Source organism: Ctenocephalides felis, unplaced genomic scaffold (genome assembly GCF_003426905.1).
Source record: "Ctenocephalides felis isolate EL2017-DRISC unplaced genomic scaffold, ASM342690v1 CF-g0.4_SCAFFOLD_01886, whole genome shotgun sequence".
Classification (NCBI taxonomy): domain Eukaryota; kingdom Metazoa; phylum Arthropoda; class Insecta; order Siphonaptera; family Pulicidae; genus Ctenocephalides; species Ctenocephalides felis.
In genome coordinates, this window is record NW_020538040.1 from 64,027,049 (window position 1) to 64,050,359 (window position 23,311).

General features: G+C 27.8%; 5 protein-coding genes across 9 annotated transcripts; 4 read left to right on the forward strand and 1 right to left on the reverse strand.

Moving 5' to 3' along the window:
- Positions 1-4,139: 4,139 nt before the first annotated feature.
- Positions 4,140-10,953, forward strand: LOC113375210 (pyruvate dehydrogenase phosphatase regulatory subunit, mitochondrial-like). The gene is made up of 11 exons (XM_026615155.1): positions 4,140-4,930; positions 5,448-5,682; positions 6,133-6,457; positions 6,737-6,891; positions 7,636-7,775; positions 7,868-8,016; positions 8,081-8,282; positions 9,990-10,109; positions 10,207-10,353; positions 10,413-10,585; positions 10,698-10,953. Exons 1-11 carry the CDS (start codon positions 4,154-4,156, stop codon positions 10,951-10,953), a joined length of 2,679 nt encoding a protein of 892 aa, XP_026470940.1. The 5' UTR covers positions 4,140-4,153.
- Positions 10,954-12,087: 1,134 nt separating this feature from the next.
- On the forward strand, positions 12,088-14,765 carry LOC113377409 (Fanconi anemia group A protein homolog). Its single transcript, XM_026617725.1, has 9 exons — positions 12,088-12,153; positions 12,218-12,456; positions 12,527-12,678; positions 12,928-13,095; positions 13,158-13,303; positions 13,425-13,557; positions 13,634-13,760; positions 14,044-14,164; positions 14,513-14,765. The coding sequence occupies exons 1-9, from the start codon at positions 12,127-12,129 to the stop codon at positions 14,630-14,632; spliced, it is 1,233 nt and encodes a 410-aa protein (XP_026473510.1). The 5' UTR covers positions 12,088-12,126; the 3' UTR covers positions 14,633-14,765.
- On the reverse strand, positions 14,703-15,788 carry LOC113377410 (alpha-endosulfine-like). 2 transcript variants are annotated; one of them, XM_026617727.1, is made up of 3 exons: positions 15,475-15,788; positions 15,275-15,406; positions 14,703-15,003 (listed from the first exon to the last, which is right to left on the reverse strand). In XM_026617727.1, the coding sequence occupies exons 1-3, from the start codon at positions 15,520-15,522 to the stop codon at positions 14,827-14,829; spliced, it is 357 nt and encodes a 118-aa protein (XP_026473512.1). In that variant the 5' UTR covers positions 15,523-15,788; the 3' UTR covers positions 14,703-14,826. The 2 variants fall into 2 exon arrangements, with proteins under 2 accessions (XP_026473512.1, XP_026473511.1); XM_026617726.1 differs by having other exon boundaries at positions 14,703-15,006; positions 15,475-15,787.
- Positions 15,789-16,172: 384 nt separating this feature from the next.
- On the forward strand, positions 16,173-18,151 carry LOC113377427 (FUN14 domain-containing protein 1-like). Of its 2 annotated transcripts, XM_026617746.1 has the most exons (5): positions 16,173-16,399; positions 16,517-16,693; positions 17,327-17,522; positions 17,596-17,710; positions 17,797-17,894. In XM_026617746.1, the coding sequence occupies exons 2-4, from the start codon at positions 16,527-16,529 to the stop codon at positions 17,671-17,673; spliced, it is 441 nt and encodes a 146-aa protein (XP_026473531.1). In that variant the 5' UTR covers positions 16,173-16,399; positions 16,517-16,526; the 3' UTR covers positions 17,674-17,710; positions 17,797-17,894. The 2 variants fall into 2 exon arrangements, with proteins under 2 accessions (XP_026473531.1, XP_026473530.1); XM_026617745.1 differs by lacking the exon at positions 17,596-17,710 and having other exon boundaries at positions 16,181-16,399; positions 17,797-18,151.
- A 782-nt stretch (positions 18,152-18,933) lies between these two features.
- On the forward strand, positions 18,934-22,664 carry LOC113377897 (solute carrier family 52, riboflavin transporter, member 3-A). 3 transcript variants are annotated; one of them, XM_026618345.1, is made up of 4 exons: positions 18,934-19,189; positions 19,921-20,943; positions 21,494-21,608; positions 21,811-22,660. In XM_026618345.1, exons 1-4 carry the CDS (start codon positions 19,119-19,121, stop codon positions 22,012-22,014), a joined length of 1,413 nt encoding a protein of 470 aa, XP_026474130.1. In that variant the 5' UTR covers positions 18,934-19,118; the 3' UTR covers positions 22,015-22,660. The 3 variants fall into 3 exon arrangements, with proteins under 3 accessions (XP_026474130.1, XP_026474131.1, XP_026474132.1); XM_026618346.1 differs by having other exon boundaries at positions 19,132-19,259; positions 21,811-22,664; XM_026618347.1 differs by lacking the exon at positions 18,934-19,189 and adding an exon at positions 19,253-19,351 and having other exon boundaries at positions 21,811-22,664.
- The last annotated feature ends 647 nt before the right edge of the window (positions 22,665-23,311 follow it).

The following is a 23,311-nucleotide window of genomic DNA, read 5'->3' on the forward strand; positions in this document are numbered from 1 at the left end:
TGTTTTTCAATATCCTTTACTGCAAAAAAGCTTTAAAAAAAGAGGACACTTTTTACATATTTTCAATCAAATCTTTAATATAAATATCATTGATAGCCAAATAGTAAATTGGAATGTTGAAAATTGGTTTTATTGATTTGTTTTTAGAAAGTGCGCATAAATGGCATATAAATCATTTAAATACGAAGGAGGGGCCGATTCTGTATATTAATGCATCTATAGCCTTTAACTGTGTTAATGCTCCAAACGATAGAACGCAACGGATTTATCCGAGGATGGCCGAATTTAATTTATATATAATAACAATAAATCTGTTTTATTGAGTTCCATTTAGAAACCGCTTCTAGTATTAAGTAGTAATTATTAATTTAAAGATTTTGAACTTTGAAATAGGACAATTGTTAACAAGACATTGCGTTCAAATTTTGAGAGTTCGTGACACTTGAAAAATAAATTGATTCACTTGCAATTGAATATTGATTGATTGACAATATGATTTGGCAAAGATTTGTTTAGTTGATTTACTAATACTTATATATATATATATATATATATATATATATATATATATATATTATTAATGAATAAAGTGTTTAGATTATAACTTTCATATATGTTTTGAGTTACTGAAATTCAAATTGCGGAGGCAATCAAGATTATCCATTACAATTTTTGAGTTGAAGACGGGTGTAATGTTTACCAGTGAGTTTCAGACGCACGGATATAAAGCGCTTTCGGATTTTGTACAAAGTGCATTCGAGCCTGGAAATGTTAATGATATAAAAGCCTATAGGTAATGTATTACAAAAGTAATTTAGGTTAATAATTTTTTTATACATTTAAGTATATACAATTTTTGAATAATTCATATTTGATAATTGAAAGAATTCATAATTTTGAATAAAAATCGTTGGTTTCAATAATTGAAAGGTGAAAAGTGTTTCTTTCAATTTTCAAAATATATAAAAAAAATTGTTTTGTTTTCAATAAGTTCCTGAAGAAGGGGCATCCAGTTATCTCCGAAACGAAATAAATACACTAAACATTATTAGAATATATATTCATACTTAACCATATTGAAATTTTTAACGTATGTGCAATATTAATATTTGATGGGTTTTGAAACATTTTACTTATTCATTATTGGGGCCTATTCGCGGGTTGATTATAATCAATTATTTTTAAATTTGATATTAATATTATTATTAGAGTTTTGAAACATTTTACTTATATTTATTATTCGATTTATTCTATTGAGCAAATCATACCATGAGAGCTAAAAAACTAGCTTTTCATTTTCAATTATAACACTCGTATTTCATGTTGAATTTTTTAAATTTTAATTTAATTTTTCATTATTTACAATATCCAAAATTGAGTCGTAAACTTCTCCTTATTGATATCGTAAGACCCGAATTGTATTTATCCTTGCTTTCCCGTCATATTCTGAGTATCAGATTTCAATTGTGATTGTGATCATTTTTTAACGTATTTTAGAAATATTGTTCAAAAATCAGTAAAAAACGCAAAAAATTAATATTTCTTGAACTATATTGAAAAACTAATTATGTTTGATATGGTTTATTTCTGCATAGTTAATAATTATTAAATTTAGAGTATGGACATCACTAGATAGAAAAAAAATAAGATTTTTATTTCAAAGTAAATTTTGCTTTCATTTTTTATATTTGTTCCATTTCCATAACCGTAACCACGCATGTCTTCAACATTCAAAGTTCATCAGATGAGAAACAATTGCAAGAAAAATAAAAGTTACAATTCAATTTCTCGGAATAAACATGCCACCATGCCACTTTCTAAGCACTCACTCCCCATTTTTCATTTTCCCTACTATAATTTGTTTATATTTTTTAACAAGTTCCGTTTCAACAAAATCAGCTCGCAATTTTTCGTCAATAATGCCCAATAATTAATCTACTCTTTCGCAGGTTTGCGCTTACGGGATTGAACACTAGATCTTCTTTTTCGATTCCACGGTAACTTCAAATTGAAAAGACAAAATTGAATAAGTAGATTAAGCAAAAAAACAGAGCAGTTATTTACTAATTAATTAATTGTTTCTACTGATATCACATGGCAAAATAAATATGCTTTTTTTGTCTACCTATCCCTTATTAAGTTAGATTGTTTATTATAATTTATTAAGTATTCTAGGTTTTATATAAATAATAAAAAATAATAATATATCATAAATTTAATTTTCAAAACTCGTTTTGGCGCCCCCTAAGGCGTGCGCCCGCATTTTTTGCATGCATCGTATGCAAGGCAGGACGACCCTGTATATATATATATATATATATATATACATATATATATATATATATATATGATTTAGTAGTTAATTTTGATGTTGAAAAAAAAAAAAAGTTAATGTATATGCGCTAGCTACTGATGTAAGACCATATTTATATCCACTGATGATGACATAAAATACTATGTCGAAACGTTTGGAAAAATTAAAGATTAACTTCTAAATCTTTGCCTTTTATTTGATGTATGCCCTTGAAGAACTTACCTTGAAGAACGAAAGCGAGTTTCGGAAATTAAATTTATAATATAATATTTATATTTTTTATATAAAATCTAAAATTATTTATATAAAATCTAGAATACTTAATAAATTATAACAAACAATCTAACTTAATTAGGGATACGGAGACACAAAAAGCATTTATTCACATTTATTTTGCAATGTGATATCAGTAGAAATAATTAACCGATTAATAACTCTGCAAATTAGTAAATAACAGCTCTGTTCATTGCTTAATCTACTTATTCATTTTTTTCTTTCTTTAAAGTTATCGTGGAATCGAAAAAGAAATTATCTACTGTTCAATCCCATAAGCTCAAACCTGCGAAAGATTAAATTAATTATTGGGCATTATTGACGAAAAATTGCGAGATGATTTAGTTGAAACGGAACTTTTTGAAAAATGTAAACAAATTATAATCGGGAAAATAAAAAATGGGCAGTCACTGCTTAAAAATGGCATGTTTATTCGGAGAAATTGAATTGTAACTTTTGCTTTTGTTGCAAATGTTTTGCTTCTGATGAATTTTGAATGTTGAAGACATGCGTGGTTAGGGTTTCCGTAATCGAACAAATATGAAAAATGGAAGCAAGATTTACTTTGGAACGAAAATCTTAAAGCTTTTTTATATCTAGCGGTGTTCATACTCTAAATTTAATAATTATTAACTATGCAGAAATAACACATATCAAATATAATAAGTTTTTGTTTCAATATATTTCAAGAAATGTGTATTTTTTTTGCATTTTTTACTGATTTTTGGACGGTACTTTCAAAATACGTTAAAAATTTAACTTTAAAACAACAAACTGATACTCTGAATATGACGGGAAAGCAAGGATAAATACAATTCGGCTCTTATACTATCAATAAGGAGAAGTTTACGACGCAATTTTGGATATTGTAAATGATGAAAAATTAAATTAAACTAAAATTTAAAAAATTCAATATGAAATACGATCGTATTTCATTTCACTCGAGTGTTATGATTGAAAATGAAAAGCTAGTTTTTTTGGCACTCTTGCCATGATTTGCTCAATAGAATAAATCGCATAATATATAAGTAAAATATTTAATTATAATCAACTCGCAAATCGCCTCGATTTTCTAAATAAATTTAAAATTAATATATTTTATACGCTTTTAGATTATATCTAATTTTTTGTGTACCTACTAAATCCAGAATAATTAAAAAAATTTTTTTTTTAAATTCTTTATATAATTTTAATGATAAATTGTTAAAACAGTTAATATTAATAAGGGGGGGGGGCGCTAGAAAAAAAGTTGCATGCGGGCGCTAAGGACCCCAGGACCGGCCCTGTATATATATATATATATATATATATATATATATACATATATACATATATATATATATATATATATATATATATATATATCCTAAATTTTATGAGTATATATAACAAATATATGCGATGAATGCATACATGCTAAATATGAAAAATGTCACATTCTTACCGAAAGAAAGAAGGAAGAAAAAGGTTATGTTTATTTTGGGTTGTCATAAGTATTCAAAAATGAAGAATGCAGACAAATAGTAACTTGATCCTGTAGATTTAACTTTTTTTTATAGGCAATTTATGAAGATGTTTTCCACAAATTATGCAAAATGTGCGCAAAGAAAATCAAACATAATTTCTTTAATTCAATGCAATTTATTAGGTTATATTAAAGGTTATCAAAATTATTCAAAGTGTTCCAATTCTGATAATTTACCAAGTCAGGCCCAAGTCGTGATAGCAGGAGCTGGGGTAGTTGCAAACTCCATAGCGTACCACTTGGTTTGCAATGGTTGGCAAGATGTTTTAGTTTTGGAACAGGAAGAAATAGGCAGTGGAACATCTCATTTTGGATCAGGCACGTTAGGATTACTTAAGCCAACTGCCATGCGAAATATTATAAAATACAGTATCGATTTGTATCAAAAAATGCAGAAAATGGGCTATGAAATAGGGCTTCAACAATGCGGTAGCATAGCTCTTGCACAAACTAAAGATCGCCTTATTGCATTGCAAAGGAGAATGGCCTATAATTTACCTACAGGTCTTCGATGCGAATTAATTGATAAAACACAAATAAATAATTTGCACCCTTATCTCCACACAGAAGATATAGAAGGTGCTGTATGGATTCCAGACGATGCTGTAGCAGATTCTCAAGCAATTTGTAAGGCATTGGCTGATATGGCTATTAAAGGTGGTGCAAATTATAAAGAGTATTGTAAGGTTCTAGAAGTTTTAACTGCTAATAATGCTATTAGCGCAGTCAATACTGATAAAGGCACAGTGCAATGCGAGTTTTTTATTAATTGTGCAGGCATGTGGGCGAGAGATTTAGGCCTAAAATGCAATCCACCAGTAATCTTTTTTTAATATCAAAGGCTGTTTGCACTATTATTAAATAAAAATGTTAAATTACAAATTTGCTATTAAATATTACTCTATGTGGATTTGTATTGAGATATAATGTTTTATGAAACGATGTTTAAAATTATTTATATTTTTGGATTAAGGATTTTTTACTATCTAAACATGCTAAAATAATTTTACCAATGCTATAATTAACTAATCCAAAACTATTATACTTCGGTAACATAAAAGAAAAGTTTTATCAATGGATAGAATATATTTTATACCTGTTCAGATTGTGCAATTAATAGTTTTTTACATCCATTTATGTAAGATATTTTTTATTTACTGGATATATTTTTGAAAGACAGTATAAAAAGTTATTTACGTTCTGAAAATTTTGTTTGAAGTTTTAGAAGATAAACATTTTAAATTATTACTTATAAATTATGATGCAATCAGCCTACAATTTCTATAAATATCCGATGAATGTTTCTAAAAATTCTCATACCTTATTTAAAATCAGGTTCGTATACCGGCATATCCTGCTGAACATTTTTATGCCACAACTGGCCCATTAGGTTTCACTAGTGAAACATATTTGCCTTGTGTAAGAGATTATGATAGCCATTCCTATGCTAGGGAGTACAATGGCGGCTTGATGATAGGCTGGTTTGAGCAGGATGCTAAGCCAGCATTTGCAGATAAATCAGTCCCTGAAAAGTGGAAAGACCATGTTGTGCAGGACTTCAAGCATTTTAGTAAGAGCACAAAAAGACAAAAACAATTGATAAAATATATTCAGATTGCAAGTTACATGTACATATATGTACTATAATATGTAGTTGAATTGTTATTGAAATTATGAAAATAAGCACAGTTTCTCATAGTACAGTTTTCGTTGTTTGGTAATTTGTAAATTCTTTAATAATTTAGATTTTATCCATGAATGAAGTATATATACAGTGTATATATACAGTAGAATCTCGTTAATACTATTTTTTGCATAACAAGTCACTTCCTATATATTTGCATATTTATGCTGTGAGCAATAATTATTGTTCAATGTTAAATTATTGTAAATATAATATATAGTTATCAGAGCATTATAATGATGAAATTGATACTTCTTAGTGTATACTTTTTAATAATTATTTAATCACTTTATGTAATATTTAAATATCCAACGTAATGTTTTATAACTGTTTCAGAACCGCTATGGGAACGAGCTGTTCGTCGATTTCCGATTCTACGAGATTCTTCAACTCTTCCCATTTTAACCAATTCTCCAGACAACTTCACTCCTGATGGAAGATGGATTTTGGGCGAAACAGCGGAAGTAAAAAATTATTTTGTAGCATGTGGCCTTAATGGAAATTCTCTCCAAGGTGCTGGTGGTATTGGTAAAGCTGTTGCCGAATGGCTAATAGAAGGTCATCCAACACAAGAGTTGTTAACATTTAACGTTCAAAGATTCCTCGATTTGCATAATAATCGCCAGTACTTACAAAAGCGAACCAGAGAAGTAGTGGGAAGGTAAATTACAGCAATATTTATTAGATACATTAGTATATATTAAAATTTGGACAAAGACATAAGTTTTCAACATATTTAAATTATAATTTGAAAATCAACAATATAATATCAATTACTTAAAATATATAAATGAATTATAATAAATTCTTTCTCAACAATTTTGAAAATCTGAAACAGAAAAAAAAAACTAGTCTCACAAACCTGATTGAATGAGAGATAGTTGATCCACATGTTACGGTTCAGCATCCTTTTAAAGAAATAACACTTAATTTTTTTTAGGCATTACTCAATATTATATCCACATCAGTGTGAATACAAATATGCAAGAAAGCTTAGATGTTCCCCTTTATACAGTGTATTAGAGAAAAGAGGTGCGGTTTTCGGAATCAAAATGGCTTATGAAAGGGCATTGTACTTTGATCCAAATTATAAACGCAAGTATTAAATTATTGTTTTTAACACACTATAAATGGGGTGGGTAAAAATACCTATTTTGGGGACTGGTATAAACGGGCCACGTGTTTTTAGCATTTATTTTTAAGTTTATAATCTGTCTACATATGATATTGAAAGTCTTAGTAATTTTTGTTTCGATTTAAATGATTTAGTTTTTTGATGTGTATCTTAATGTTTTAGTATTTTGTACATTTAGGATTTTGATAATTAGCAATATGTGAATTTTGTAAAGTTTTTTACATTTCTTTAAATACCGTGAAAATTTTGCTGCGGCCACTTTGTTTTATACACATCCGTAAAAAACAGATAAAATTTGCTAAAATCTCATAAAATTATTTACAATGGTATATTAAAATTTTAAATAAAACGAAATGAAAAGTATAGGTAAATTTGTACTTTTATATTTTGATTGTATTGTACAAATTTCTTATTCATTTTGTGTTGCATATACCTTCCCAAATAAACTTTTTTTTTATAATTTAAATTTCTTTACTTTTTATTCCAATCAAAGATGTATAATTTAAATTTAAAGGAATTTATGTTTGAGGAAATTTTTGTTCGAAGCCAAGCATTTACTTCCCTAAAACGTGCATTTATTTCCAAATTTTAATGAATAGTTTTTATGCCAAGTACATTATTATATAATAATAATAAATTAATTTATTCTTGCAAAGTAAATATGATAAACCATCAATTATTTTCATAAAATAAAATTTTTGTAGGTGGAGATCCACTACCGCAGATGCCACCCGGAAGCTTTTACAAACCTAAATTTTTTGATTTTATGAGAGAAGAGTATCTTGCCTGTAGAGAAGGTGTTGGTATAATAGATATGTCATCATTTTCAAAAATAACTATAAAGGTATTGATTAATTTCTTTTACACTTCAATTTTTGTTCAATAGCAAATTATAGAATTGCACTAATTTTAATATTGTTGATTATTTCATTGCAGTCAAATACAAATGCAGTGGTTGAATATTTAGAAAAAATGTGCTCTAATGATATAAATATACCAGTAGGATCAATTGTGCATACGGGAATGCAAAATGAGCAAGGTGGCTATGAAAATGATTGTATATTGGTTCGGCAAAGTGACGACTGGTATCTCTTAACTTTTATTTATTGTAACTCAAATAAAACTCTTCTTTAATTTATTGATTTTTAGTTTTTTCATGGTTTCACCTTCAAGTCAACAAACTAGGATATATGGCTGGATGAACCGACATTTGCCTAGTGACCATTCAGTTTGCCTAAATGACGTTACTTCAATGTATACTGTAATTAATGTTGTAGGACCAAAAGCAACTCAGCTCTTAAGTGAACTTTCCAATTCAAATATAAATTTGGCGCCTTTCACATACAAGAAGGTAATATAGCATATATATTTTTTTGTATGAACATAATAAGACGTTTTTGAAATGTTTACAGGAATTATATTTGTATTGCTCATTAAAAATAATGAACAATAAAATATTTTTTCTACATGTTATTGCTAATATTATCAACCTTTCGAATTCGCAAAGGTAGTTAATTTATATAAGCAATTTTTTATTAATTTATGTCATTATTTTCTGTGATCAATTAAGTATGTGGCGATTATTCTTTATAAACTTTAGCGTTATGATTATAAGACAAACTCGCCGGATTTGTCTAAATTTTATTGAAATTCTAAACGATAGTGGAAAGAAAGTTTAAATACATTTTATCTAGATGTTAAACATTTTAAATAATTTTCTGGAAACTCGCAGATCTGAATACTGCATACATTTTTTTTAATAAAAATTTGCATATAGGTAGATAGGTAACTTTTATCATCGCATAATAAAGTATAGTCATCTAATAACATAGTTAACTAGTTGAAAGTGGCATTTTTCCTTTTGGAAATTTGCATGAACTTTTCAAAATGTGTAATAATTGACTTAATCAACCGAAATTGATATTATTTAATGATTTAAACTAATGGTAATATTTTTTACACAACTAGAGAAGTTTTGTAGACTTATTTTTCTGCTGATTCCAAAAGAATGGCTTTTACATTTGTGGAATTCAAATTCTGACTCATCACATCACAAAAGCTTAAATACATTTTATCTAGATGTTAAACATTTTAAATAATTTTCTGGAAACTCGCAGATCTGAATACTGCATACATTTTTTTTAATAAAAATTTGCATATAGGTAGATAGGTAACTTTTATCATCGCATAATAAAGTATAGTCATCTAATAACATAGTTAACTAGTTGAAAGTGGCATTTTTCCTTTTGGAAATTTGCATGAACTTTTCAAAATGTGTAATAATTGACTTAATCAACCGAAATTGATATTATTTAATGATTTAAACTAATGGTAATATTTTTTACACAACTAGAGAAGTTTTGTAGACTTATTTTTCTGCTGATTCCAAAAGAATGGCTTTTACATTTGTGGAATTCAAATTCTGACTCATCACATCACAAAAGCGACTTTTAACACGAATTTTCATTCTTTGTCAAACATTGATGAATTTTTAAAATTAACTACTTGCCTTAGGGTCGTAACATTTTTATATGTTGCCCTAGGGTCGTAACATTTTTATGTTTTTTAGGACCATGATGTCTATCAACATAAAAAATCACATTGAAAAAAAATTTCAAGAGTTAATTACGAAGAAACGCACGATTCCCGAATAATATCTTTTTTGAATAATGAATTTTTGAAATTGATTTAGAATTTTTGGCTAAAACATGGAGAAAATCATTTCACTTTTCTCTTAATTACTAAGAACCAGCTCGGCCGACCGTAGCACAAAATTGAGAAATGGAATTCTTCTCCGAGATACATCAAATGGCTTTTAAATTTTTGAAATCGGCTATGGACAGACTGGGTTTATGGAGTGATTTTTTCAAAAACCTACAATACAGAGTGTTAGAGATTTTATTTTACTTCAGATTTTTCTATTTTGTTTTTTTTGTTTTTCTTTGAACCATTATTTTTTCACTCGACATTGGTGCTACAATCAAAGTTGTCTTTAAAAAAAAATGGTAACTTTAACAATACTCTGAATTAATTTAATAAATATTTTCTATATTCTCAGGTTAATGTAGGGTATGCATCAGATGTTATGGTAATGTCCTTCACGCATACAGGTGAACCTGGATTTTGTCTGTATGTGCCATCAGAATATGCTTTGCATATTTATGACAGACTTATGAGCGTTAGTATTTCATTCACTTAAACAATTCACATGCTTTCAAATGCATTCCAACTTAAGCACCACATTACATATATTTTGTATACTTATTTCTGTATAGGTTGGTCGCGATTATGGCGCAAGGGATGTAGGAACTTTAACACAAAGATTTATGAGAATTGAAAAGTTTATACCTTTTTGGGCAGAGGAATTGACCAGTTTCACTACTCCGTATGAAGCAGGAAATGGTTATAGCGTCAAACTAGATGTAAGCAATTGGGATGGTTGGTTTTAAAATGTCCATGGTGACATTTTTCTGATTTTTAGAAAGAATATTTTATTGGAAAATCTGCTTTGTTAAGACAAAAGGAACAAGGATGTACGAAACGTTTAGTGATGTTTCAACTTCAAGACATAGACTGTGATAAAGATATATGGCCTTGGGGCGGCGAGCCCATTTATAGAAACAATGAATATATGGGAACAGTTACTTCTGCAGGGTGAGTGGTTAATAGTTTCAGAACATATATGTAAGAAAGGGCAAGCAATGATTGTGGTATGTGGCTCTGAAACAAAATTTTATTATTTTCACAATAACTTACTAACTTACAGATATGGCTTCACAACAAATAAGCTGATTTGCCTAGGATATTTACAGAAATACAAACCAAATACCCCAGCCATATTGAATGATAAATTTATTCTGGACAAAGAAGCAAAATATGAAATTGATATTGCTGGAAAAAGATTTACAGCAAGAGCACATTTACATGCGCCTTTGTTCCCAAATCAAAATTTAGGATCATATTCAAGATATAGGCCTACAGTTGCTATTTCAAAAACAATATCTGCTCAGAGAACTGAATAATATTATAAAAATGTGATAGAATAACTAGAATATTCAATGAGATAAAAAATTAATTTCTATCAGAGATCACTTTCTACATTTAAATAAAATTAAATTATTTTAAAAATATATATTTTTTCATTATTATCATTATATTGATGTTAATGGTTTAAAATATGATGAAAAATATTATTTTTAATTATTTGTGTTTTTAAAGTTCTATTTACTGCAAAAAGTATCATAAAATATTACTACCATTGAATTGAAAATTAATGTATCATTAGATATCAGTGATAATAGCTCAATTTCAATAATAATATGTAGCATTCATAGTACTTTGCAGTTACTGTAATAGCTACATATGTTAACATTAAAAAAATGCTAATTATATATTACCTATGGGTTATAGCCAATAATTAAAGGTGAGCAATTAGTTGCAATAATTATGTTTTACTTTAAGTGTATATGGGGAATATAGATCAAACAAACAGATGTTGATATTCTAATAATGGATAATATAAAACTAATTTCCTAATATGAAAACAAAACAAAGAAATAATATAGGTAAATCTAGTACAACTTACCATTTACACTGCACAATCAACTATACTGCACTACAACCACACAACCAAAATATACAATTATATACTTTCGAGGGTAAAAGCTCTTCTTTATATATGGCTAAAAGTACAACTACAGGCCATTTGAAACACATTTTTCAAATTTTACCCTATAAAACGATTTTGCACAAAACCACAATATAATTTTTATTGGTTGGTACCTCTGTATAAATACTTTGGAAGGAGTGAAGTAGGAGTTAATTATGTTTGTGTCAAAAACATGCAAATACAAAATCTATTAGAATTCTCATTTATACGAATATATTATGGTATTTTATTAATTTGCATTGAAAAATTAAGGCCCATGTATAAATTTTGGCGTCGCCCTCAAAAATCCTTTACTACTTAATCATCTGTTCACTGCTAAGCGTTACTTTAACGGTTGTGTTTCAATTTTCGATCTTGATTTAATTTGTAATAAATAAATTCTTGGTTACGTACGTAGTTTGAAAACATTTTTTTTTGAAGTAATAAGAATGAGTCACGCCTATTAAATTATAGATTATTTGTAAAGACGGTTTTAACAGAATGAATTGAAAATTTAGTTTATCAGTTATCTTCAATAGAATAGATAATGGAAAACGTTCCTGAAATATTTTCTGTGAGTATGTTTGTTAGAATTCACATGTATACATATCTTGTAATACTGAATTACATTTTTATAGGTTTTTAAACAAATTGTTGAGGAAGAAATAAGTAACAAAAATCACCTTTTATTATCACCCAGAAATCGATTCAGAACTAAAATGTTACTTGAAAATCTTGTCAGTAATATTTCATCGAACTACATTGATGAGAATGAATTTATTAAGTTGGTTGTGAATATGAAATTGCCTATGCCTTTAGAAAGTCTTTGGTATTTGCAGGTGCACCATCTATTTTATTTAGGCTCATATGTTTATTTGTAAGAATTTTCACATTTCTTGTATTTAGAAATATAAATTATTGCTATAAATATTTAATTGTTTATGTAGCCATCCAGATCAGGCTAAAAAACTGCCAGAACTTTTAGTGCAATTAGCATGTTTAACCAATGACAAAAATTTGGGAGTTCAGCGAGAGGATTGTGCTCATATTAAACAAATCTACACAGACTTTTTTATAGAACTTTTAATTTGCATTAAAGGTAAACTTTTTATATTAAGTATATTCTATTCCATTAATTTTTCAAATATTATTAAAATACCATTAAATACTCATTGAATTGCCAAGAAGAGCTTGAACACTAATAATTGAAATGTATTATCTTGAAATGTTAATGAATGAATTATTAGGCTTTAATAATGCCTGAAATGAGGGAGATAAAAAACCGGATTTACAAATAAATCACATTGAGTAGTCTTAAAATCTTAAATTTTATTTTAACTCAATACAGGACCTCAAATAGGAAATATAAGTCCAAGTTTCCAAACAGCATGGTTAAAAACTAGTTCAATAATTTGGCAATCAATAAGGAGACGATTTTTATCTATGTTACTGAATCAAATTGAGGAATTTAATATAAATTATTTAAAGGAACTAAGGGAAAGAAATGTTTTGACAGGTATGCAATATATTTAATTAGAATAAATTGCTATATTTCAATTATTAATATATTTTATTTAGATAGAGTAATTCAGGAAGTGTATATGGATCATTTACATACGATAGTAAAACACAAACCATATGTGAAAGTTCAAATGGCTATACAACACCAGAGTTCATGGATAAAAGCAAATCTTGACAAAAATATATTGAACATGTTTACAGAGGTATTGGGATGAGATTTGATGAATGTGTATGTGTGTATATATATATATATATATATATATATATATATATATATAAAACTATATTTATGTGTTTTAAATGATAACATGATTCATTTTCTAGATTATACAATATATATCCAGTCCTTTGGATGAGTTAGTTATTATCATGAAGGAAGAGGAAATATCTTGGAAGTGGTGTCTTATAGCTGCATCAATATGTTTAGATATAGACCCTAATTCACAGAAATTAAAAAGTAAATGAACATAATAACATTGAAGTCTTTTTAATGACTTTTCAATTCTATCACTAATGTGCAATTTGGATTTTAGTTATAATAGATAATCTTATACATAGAGCTTTTGATAAAAGCGATGCTGATTACTTATTGATTTCATTTTTACTAGTGAGGCAAGCCTCATACGAAAATCTATGCGGATTTGATAGCTATTCGACATGGTATGGTTTACTTTTCTTTTATATCAGTATATATTTGGTAATACACACATAGACAGTTTCAGTAGTCATTTTTCTTCACTAAAAATTTATTCTCATTATTGGATGTCTAAAAACATTTTATGATATATCATTCACCTCTAATATATATATATATATATATATATATATATATATATATATATATATATATATATATATATATATATAAATATAAATATAAATATAAATATACACACACACACACACACACACACACACACATGCACGAAACAAATTATTGTAGGTTTTCAATAAAGTTTGGAATAGATTCAATTGGCCCACCATCAAAAGATCATGCTTCATTTAAATTCCTTATTGGTTTCTTGTCGAGCATAATACCTTACGAGAGTGAAGAGATTTTAAAGGTAACAATTTATTCTTTTGAACAAATTCTGTTCTATGAACCCTTTGCGCCTTGACCCCTCTGAGGGTACAACAAGCATATCATTCGGCTGTCTACTTTGAGGAGACATGGCAATTTGTAAATAACATGATTCAGTTTGCTAAAGATTTGAATAGAATAGTTTTTATTCTATTTGTAAATTATTAATAAATGCGGCTAGCCACAACAATTTAAAAATAGAATGCGGCTTGTGATTTCAAAAAGATTACTAATTTTTGGAATACATCTATAAACAGATGTTGTCGGCTAAGCACGCATTGCATATTGTATAAGTGTATAGTTTACGGCCACTTTATATTTTATGTTTTAGATGCATTTGGAGAAAAGTTTTGCAGCACCTCCAGGAAGCATGTCGTTAATAAAAGAGTACAAGAGTTTAATTCAAACAAGATTATCCGATATCAATCAAGAAGCTTCACAACTTCATTAAATTAAAGCAATTTCTGCAAAATTATGTTTATGGATAATTTAAAAAAAAAGTTGATATACAATATCATTAATAGGTTTTATATTTTTACACTTTAAAATATTATTAACAGCGTATTACATTCTTACATTCAAACTAATCCTTATGTTAAAAATACAATAAACAACAAAAGTAAATTTGTCAACAATTTACTTTTATTATGATTGACTTATATTAAATTTTTGCTGTATAATAGATGTCTTGCGAACAGGTACGGTTTCAGGAGTAGGAATTGCATCACCTGTTGGAATCACCTTATTAGCCAGAGCTTGCTTTCCTGCTTGCCCCATTTTCTGTTTTGCCATTTGATAATCTCCAGAATCAAAAAATTTCTGCTGCTGTAATAAAGGAAAAGGTTTATAGATTGAAGAAATTTTATTTTGTTTTACTTCTCATTCATGCTATTACATGTTATTGAATGTGAAAACTTCCTTAATCTATTATGATACTAATTATAATAATAATAAACTATGACAAGCCAGTGACATCAGAATTAAATAATTTTGATTCAAGAACATCTAAGAAAAGAAATATTTGGGTATTCATTGTCTTATAGTCTATTGTGCAAGATTTTGATCAGTATAATTATTGTGAAATGTTATTTACCCCTTTAGCTAATCTTTTTTGTAGAAAAGCACTGTGTCCACCTGGGCCACCACGTCCGAGACCTCCTAAACCAGCTGGAAACTTAGCTTTCAATTTTTCTTCTTCAAGCTTTTCCAAATCATGTGAAGACAACTAAATTTACAAATTCTATTAATATATGATAATGCTAAATCTTTCATGGGTAGAATATCAATAAATACCTCTTTTGTTTCTATGCATGGTTCGGATACAGCTGCAGAGTCACTCATTTCGTTTTTGTAGTAGAATAAAAGAATGAAGAAGTACGTGTGACTACAATTAGCACGATCTTTGATTGTATATAAAAATGAACGTAAACAACCGACGGCGATCGAAATATTTCGGTATATAACAAACAGCTCAGTACAGTGAGTATGCAATAGTATATTAATAATGACTTAAGAAAACTTAATCGACATCAAACTTTACTAGTTTTTCAAAATTCCATAGAATTCAGCAATTAACTAAAACAACCGATCATACAGTACAATTTGCAGATATATATTTTGACAGCGACAGTTAATTCACCTGAAGTTCGCATGAAAGATTCATGGTAGGCAACAGGTTGCATTTTTGGTGTTAAACGCTCTCAAAACTAATAAAACAGAAGCAGCATTCCATAGATAAGTAAACATAAGCAACATTCAATATTTGTTTTATTCAAATAGTTTCAAATTAGTTATCATAGACCTAATTTATATGCATAACCATCACATTATGATAACAATCTTTAAAATATTGAATTTCTTTTTTTAATTTATTTTAAAAGTTTAGCGCGCGCTTTTCGCTTCATTTTGATTTGATTTACAAGAAAGAAAACAGTTCACGTACAATTAATGATATATAAATTTATTTTTATGTACATTTATATATAGACACAGAATGTAAATTTTCAAATATTTGAGAGAAAAAGATTGAGCGGCGCTGTTATAGCGAGCAGAGGTGCGCTTGCATTTGTTTCACTCTTTACTTGCATTGGATGCGCAGTTGCGAAACATCGAAAGTAAATGTCAAATAATAGAGAATCGTGAATATAAAGCAAATATTAGAGCTCCGAAGTGCTCTTACTATATTTGTTATAGTCATATATATTTAAGTATATTGAAGGTGAGAATATTTGTTAAATTATAAAAATAAATTTGGCTCCATAAATGTTCTATTTTTAATACTATAATGTCATAAAAATCATATGACAAATATAAACAAATCTTTTCGAAACCATAGAATTGAACCGATGGCAAGCCCAGTTGTGCGAAAATCGAACAAGGACGAAGTAAATAAAGAAATTGTCAGTATGGATGAAGTAGCTAAAGATGCTAAAAATTTTATTGAACGCATTCTTGGGGATGTGAGCAAAACCTCAGCAACTAAACAATTAGTCATTGGTTCATTATCAGGATGGTAAATAACTACAATTTCTTTTTTATTTTGCCATTAAATTTCATATCATTTATATTCTATGTAAACATGAACAAATACACTTATGTATAGCAATATACAGTTTAGAAAGCAAATACGCAGATATATTTTTGTTTATAATAGCAATACCAGAAAATTTAATTTGACATGATTTTAAGATATCTGTTAATTCACCATATAATAAATTATTCATATTAATGTTTTTTTATATAGTTGCTATATATTGTACATTTAGTAATTGTTAAATATCTTTTTATAATCTTGTAAAGTAATGTAACATTTTATTTTCAAATTATTGCTTCTTTAAATAATATTGATGGAAAAGAAAGGGATAATTTGTAATAATAATAATATAAGTTAAGGTAATAGTGTAGCTCTACGTATAAAACAATACAACAGTGTAGCTCTTAATGACAATTACACTATTGTATTGTTCTATACATTGTTATTATCCAAATTATTTACTTATAATAAACATTGATTTATAACTAATAATAATACTAATAATGATTTATAACATTTTTAATTTCTATTGGTTCATGCCTTTGCAGAATATATACATTTATTGAAATTAAAGATAAATCAATAAATTATGTTTTTTTTACATTATTTTAGGACAACTGGATTTGTTACTATGAGGATTGGTAAATTGGCTGCTCTTGCCGTTGGCGGTGGTATTTTAATATTACAAGTAGCTAACCACAAAGGGTACATTTCTATTGACTGGGATAAAGTAACTAAAAAGGCTGATAAGGTGACAGATAAAATTGAAGAGGCTGTTACTGGAGAAACTCCCAAATTAATGGATAAAGTGAGTATATTTTATAGTCAACAGAAATAATGTCGTCTTCAAGAACAACTTCCCACGTACTAATATTTTACAGGTCAGAATTTTTACAAGAGAGAATCCTTATATTGTAACTTCTTTTATTGGTGGTTTCTTCATTGGATTATCATGTTAACCATGCTATAGCATTGTAAACTTAAAAAAAAAATAAAGTAGTAGTTTTTTTTTATAAAATAAAACACATGGTTTTGTTTGTAGCAAATAATTGCTTACATTCATTATCATTTTAAAATTTCAGATTGAGAGATTTGTTGATAGGAAAATTGACAAAGCAGAGGAATTGCTAAAGAAAAATCAAAGAAAAGCCAAAAAATGGTATCACGGTCTTACAGGTGAAGAAGAATTTAAATTGCAAGAAATACATATTTTTATAGGAGCATTTGCAGCTGGTGCTGCTTTGGGTATTGCAGCTGCTTAGGAAAAGCACACATTTTGATGTAGTACTTGATTTATATCTTGACTTTTTAACTTGCTAATATATTCGAATTAGTTTCACATGTGCTTATATACTCAATACTAGGCTATCAATTAATGAAGGTTTTTTAATTTGAATGAATATTAGATTCCTGAAAATGCACAAAAAATGTAATTTGCGATTTTTATTTTCAATTGAAATGGCTTGTTGAATATATTTATTAAAATATTTATTATTCTGTCAATATTGTAATATTTTAATTGTAATTATTATAGTGCTAATAAATACTTATGTTAAGGTATAATTTCTTTTATTTGATTAATCTACCAAATGATTTAGAGTTGTTTTTACAAAAAAAAAAAAAAAAAACATGTGAGAAACACCTATTTCTATAATAAAATAATGCCACAAATATGTTTGCTAAACATTTAATTTAAAATAAAAATTATAGATTAGTATTTTATTTGGCAAATAAAAAAATTAAACAGATTCAAACACACACAGACATAATATGTATACATATTTATTATGCCTCACATGTGAAAGTTGTAACTATTGTTTTAAATTTTCGAAAACAAACTGGAAAAAATTGTAAAAAATGTTCAATTATTATTATCATTCATAAGATCATGATTTGTTTGCTCCAACCGTTATCATATATTATATTATATTGTTGTATAGCAGCTTCTTCTTACTGTCTTTTAGAATTCATGCCATTGCATAAAACTGGAGTGTATGGCCTAAAGCAATGAAAGCGCCTGTGAGAGTCGCCTCATGAGAACTTGTCCGTGTCCGATGTCCGATGTCCGAAATGTAACGCAAATTACTAAAAACCAAATACCCGTTAAGTTCCTATGAATAGCTATTTTATATTTGTTTGTAAAGAAATTAGAGTTGTAGGTTACGTGCTTGCTATTTCATTATGAACGTCATAGTTTGCGTTTTGCGCAATCTTTTGTTCATTTCTCACTTTGTCAACTCATCGTCTCGTTTCTGTGATTTTTTTTTAAATTTTTTATACGATGTGCTTTTAGGCACGTTTTTAGAAAAAAATGCGATTATCTTAAGCCTAATTAAATAAAACTGTTATCTCAAAATTCTTCGCAAACAAGGTCATTGTCATAAATTGTAATAAGTGTTTAATCATGGGACAAGATAATTTGAATGATTTCAGTTCAGGTGATTGTCACTTGAAAGTTGAATGCGAACTGAAGAGGTGTGTAAATATTTCTTTTCAACATTCTGCGCTGATATTAATTACATAATTCACAGTCTTACATTAAAAGGTGATTTAACCAACTTGCCATTTTTTGGTTATGGTGCCACATAATTAGTGTAAAATCGCATGTGTTGAGCGAGAAGATCAAAATACTTGGTGGTATATGCGTTGAGTTAATAGATTGTACTGTATTCTTTATAAAAAGTTTCATTTCAGTAGTTGAAACTTCTAGTATGAAAACAACTCTGTCTTAATTTTTGCTTTGGCCATAGAATATATAATTATGTGCTACACAAATTACTATTATATATTGTACAAAGTTTCAATTAAATTAATTTTTTTTACAATATATGTTGTGGATTTTTTTATTATCTATTGTGTTTATATAATGAGATCTGGATGCTTTAGACTTTCTATAAAAGATGATATAATAGTACATATTGATTTTAAATAAGTTTTTAAGCTAATATGTTCAACGATGTCTAGAAAATATTAGGTAATCGTTTCTTGATATAATTTGCTACTACATAATGATTATAGAACTTATATAACTTTGGTATGAACATTTTTATAATGTTCAGTACTATTAGTCTTGCAATCCGAGTTAATTTTCCATTGCCTCTGCGCATTACAAATTGCATTAATATAATTTTTTCTACTTTTTGTATATTAATTTATTTACTACTGCAAACAGAAATCTAATTTTGCACATGTTTTCTAATTCGCAGACAAGCAGGAATTCCATGCGAGCACACATTTCTAATAAAACCAACTACAAAAATGAAGCAGGCTTTTACACAATGCTCAAACTCTTTACGGGACCGAAACATCTTAGTTGATCTTCTCGCAATATCATTTGGCTGTGCGGCATGGATCGGTGTGAATTCAGTTTATCTGCAATTGCCACTTTTGGTGGGACCGTCTCCTGAAGGATGGAATTTGCCCTCATTTTTAGTCGTAGTAATCCAATTAGCTAACTTAGGACCTATTATATATTCATTAGTACAGAAACTTTACCCAGGAAGGATAAAAGACTCTTCATATATATATATATTGATGGTGATTGGATGCATTAGCTCCATACTTATGGCATTTTTATATGATAAAACAACAGTGGTATTTGGAGAGGAACATAGCAGTTCTATGCTATCGCTGGCTTTTTTCCTAGCTCTAGTTGGTTGTACAAGTTCTGTACTATTCATGCCTTATATGGGCAGGTTTAGAGAGACGTACATGATATCTTATCTAATGGGCGGAGGAATTGGAGGTTTTGTACCAAGTATTGTTACATTAATTCAAGGAGTTGGAGGTAATCCTGAATGTGTTAATGGGCAGCCGCACTATTCTCCACCTCAGTTTGGATCAACAGCTTTCTTCATATTTACGTTTGTCATGTATATTTTTAGTACAATTGCTTTTATATTATTAAATAATTTGAAGATGTGTAAGAATCAATATGTTAGTGAGAAACAACAAATTGTGAGTGCCCCTAATAGTAATAGTGATATTGAGAAGACTGATGTGTTGGAGGACAGTTCACCAATAAAAGAACTAAGCAAATCAAATTATTATTTATTAATGATTATCATGGCTGTGGTATGTTTTATGTCAAATGGAGTATTTCCAAGTGTTCAAAGTTATTCTTGTTTACCATATGGAAATAGAGCTTATCATTTGACAGTCGCCCTTTCCACAATGGCAAATCCATTTGCTTGCTTTCTGGCAGTGTTCTTACCACATAAATCTGTTAGGTGAGTGATAAATTAACTTATGATACTTTATAATACTTGTTACATGGTATATGTTTTATGCCATATATATATATTGTTGGGGAGTTTAAATTTGGTGGCTCCAGGTTTGTGGGTTCATGTCACAATTAAAAACAATTTTTACTTTACTTACACAACTTGTAATATCTTTTATTACATAAAATTACATAAAATATTCAGAAACACATCAACATTTGCAGAAGACTAGTAAATAATTTTGAAAAGATTACAAAATTACATTTTGAATGACTGCTTTTTGAAACATCCCAGAAAATCCTTCGGCTTGCCGAAAGACGCCTGTGCTGTTAAAATTTTATTAATTTTAATCTCTAACTCAAAATGCTAAGTAAAACGTAATTGCGGAAATCTTTCGAAAAGAATTGTCAAGTACAAAATGCTGATGTTAGCAAATTCAGCGATGTACTGGGATCGAAATTTGATTTGCCTTCAATACAATATTTTGCTTGTTTTCTCTTTATAAATCATTTTTAATATATATTGCATATGAATAATTTAATTTATTTTGATTTAGGCGTATTGTGATATTTTCTTGTATAACAACCATAATAGGTTGTTATGCATTAGCTACATCTTTATTGAGTCCCACACCACCATTGAAGAATATTATTAGTGGAGAAATCCTAGTGGTGAGTTTTTAAGTTGAATTTATTTATATTATTTTTTAATTATTTGTATTGATATATTAAGTAAATATTGAAGAGTGCATAATGGGTTTACTTTCTGAATGTCGTATCTATTGGCCAATTGATTTTGAATTATTGATTTTTTTCTAATTTCTAGAAGACTTTAATTTGTTTGGATATATATGTTTATTTTATTTTATTATAGGTCCTGTGTTGGACGTTCTTAGTTGGACTTGTAAGTTTTATAAAATTAAGTATAATTGCCATTTTTAACTTACAAGGAGGTTCTTCATTATACAAAGTAGGTGTTATGCAACAATTTGGTTCAGCATTAGGTGCAGTGACAATATTTTTAATATTGAATTTTACAACACTATTTAAAAGCTATGATCATTGCTCATCATATTGAGCTTGGTTTATTATCTAGTTGTTACATTTTTCAGGCAGTTATTTTATTATCTAATTATTACTATGATCTATGACATTTTTGTATAAAGATATAGTTTTATATGAATATATTTATATAGGTTAGTGAATTGTAAATAGGTAGAATTTTAGAGACTTAAATTTTGTAATAATTATTAAAACCTTCTATAGAAAGTAAAAATCCTGATTTACATAAATTATTTCATGAGAAATATTTGTCGACATGTCTTTGTAGACATTATTTATGTCACCAAAATTTAGCCATGCAATGAATATTTTAATTTCTTAAATGATTTGTGGGATGATGACCCAATGAAGTATATAAATAATGATATCTTATATACATTGCGTGACAAATTTTTAGATCTTAAACCAGCAAAACATATTTTAATTGACAAATAAGCAAAATATATAAACGTACATTCCTCAGGTGGAGGTTTAATGATTATTTACATGTGATAATATCGCAATTGAAACCAGATAAGTTTGTATGAAAATAGTGTTTATCATTAAAGACATTGTAGGACAATGAGAGAGTTGGATTTGCTTTGAATATAGCAGAAAGTTCATAAATTTAATATATTTCGATTTTAATATTTGATATGTGATTTACCTGTAGATAGACTTGTCTTGAAAAGATTTGCTGAAATAAAATGGAATCATCTTATTATTAGAGTTATAATAGTTTACATTGTAGTTTATCGTGAATACTTAAGCAAAACAGTATTATTGTAACCAAAATTGTTTTTCAAAATAAATATTTTATATATAAAATGAAATTTATGAATATTTTTTTTATAAGTGGGAGTATATTTCTGTTGAATTTTCAGATATGATATATGATATATAAATAAATAAATAAATAAATATATATATATACTAGCTGACCCGACAGACGTTGTTCTGTACTCATGTCTACAATTTTTCAATTTTTTATACTAATATTTACTGCTTAGTTAAAAATAATAATTACTGTTTTTTGAATTACTATTTACACCAATATATGAGTGATGTTGAATGTAGAACTATTTCAAATAAAATGATTGTTCTCAATTCCCACAGTTAACACTTTAATTATTCATTTAACAAATATTAAAAAATGTTCAATAAAATTGTATATTAAAAATTATACACTGCGATTTATAGAACAAATTTATTTCCAATAGCTCAATTTATTTTATTGCATTTAAGGGTTATATAGTATTTTTAGTCATACCTGTAGATGTGGATGTATAAATGAATGATTTTTTGTTTATTCACGACTAAAACATTGATTTTCC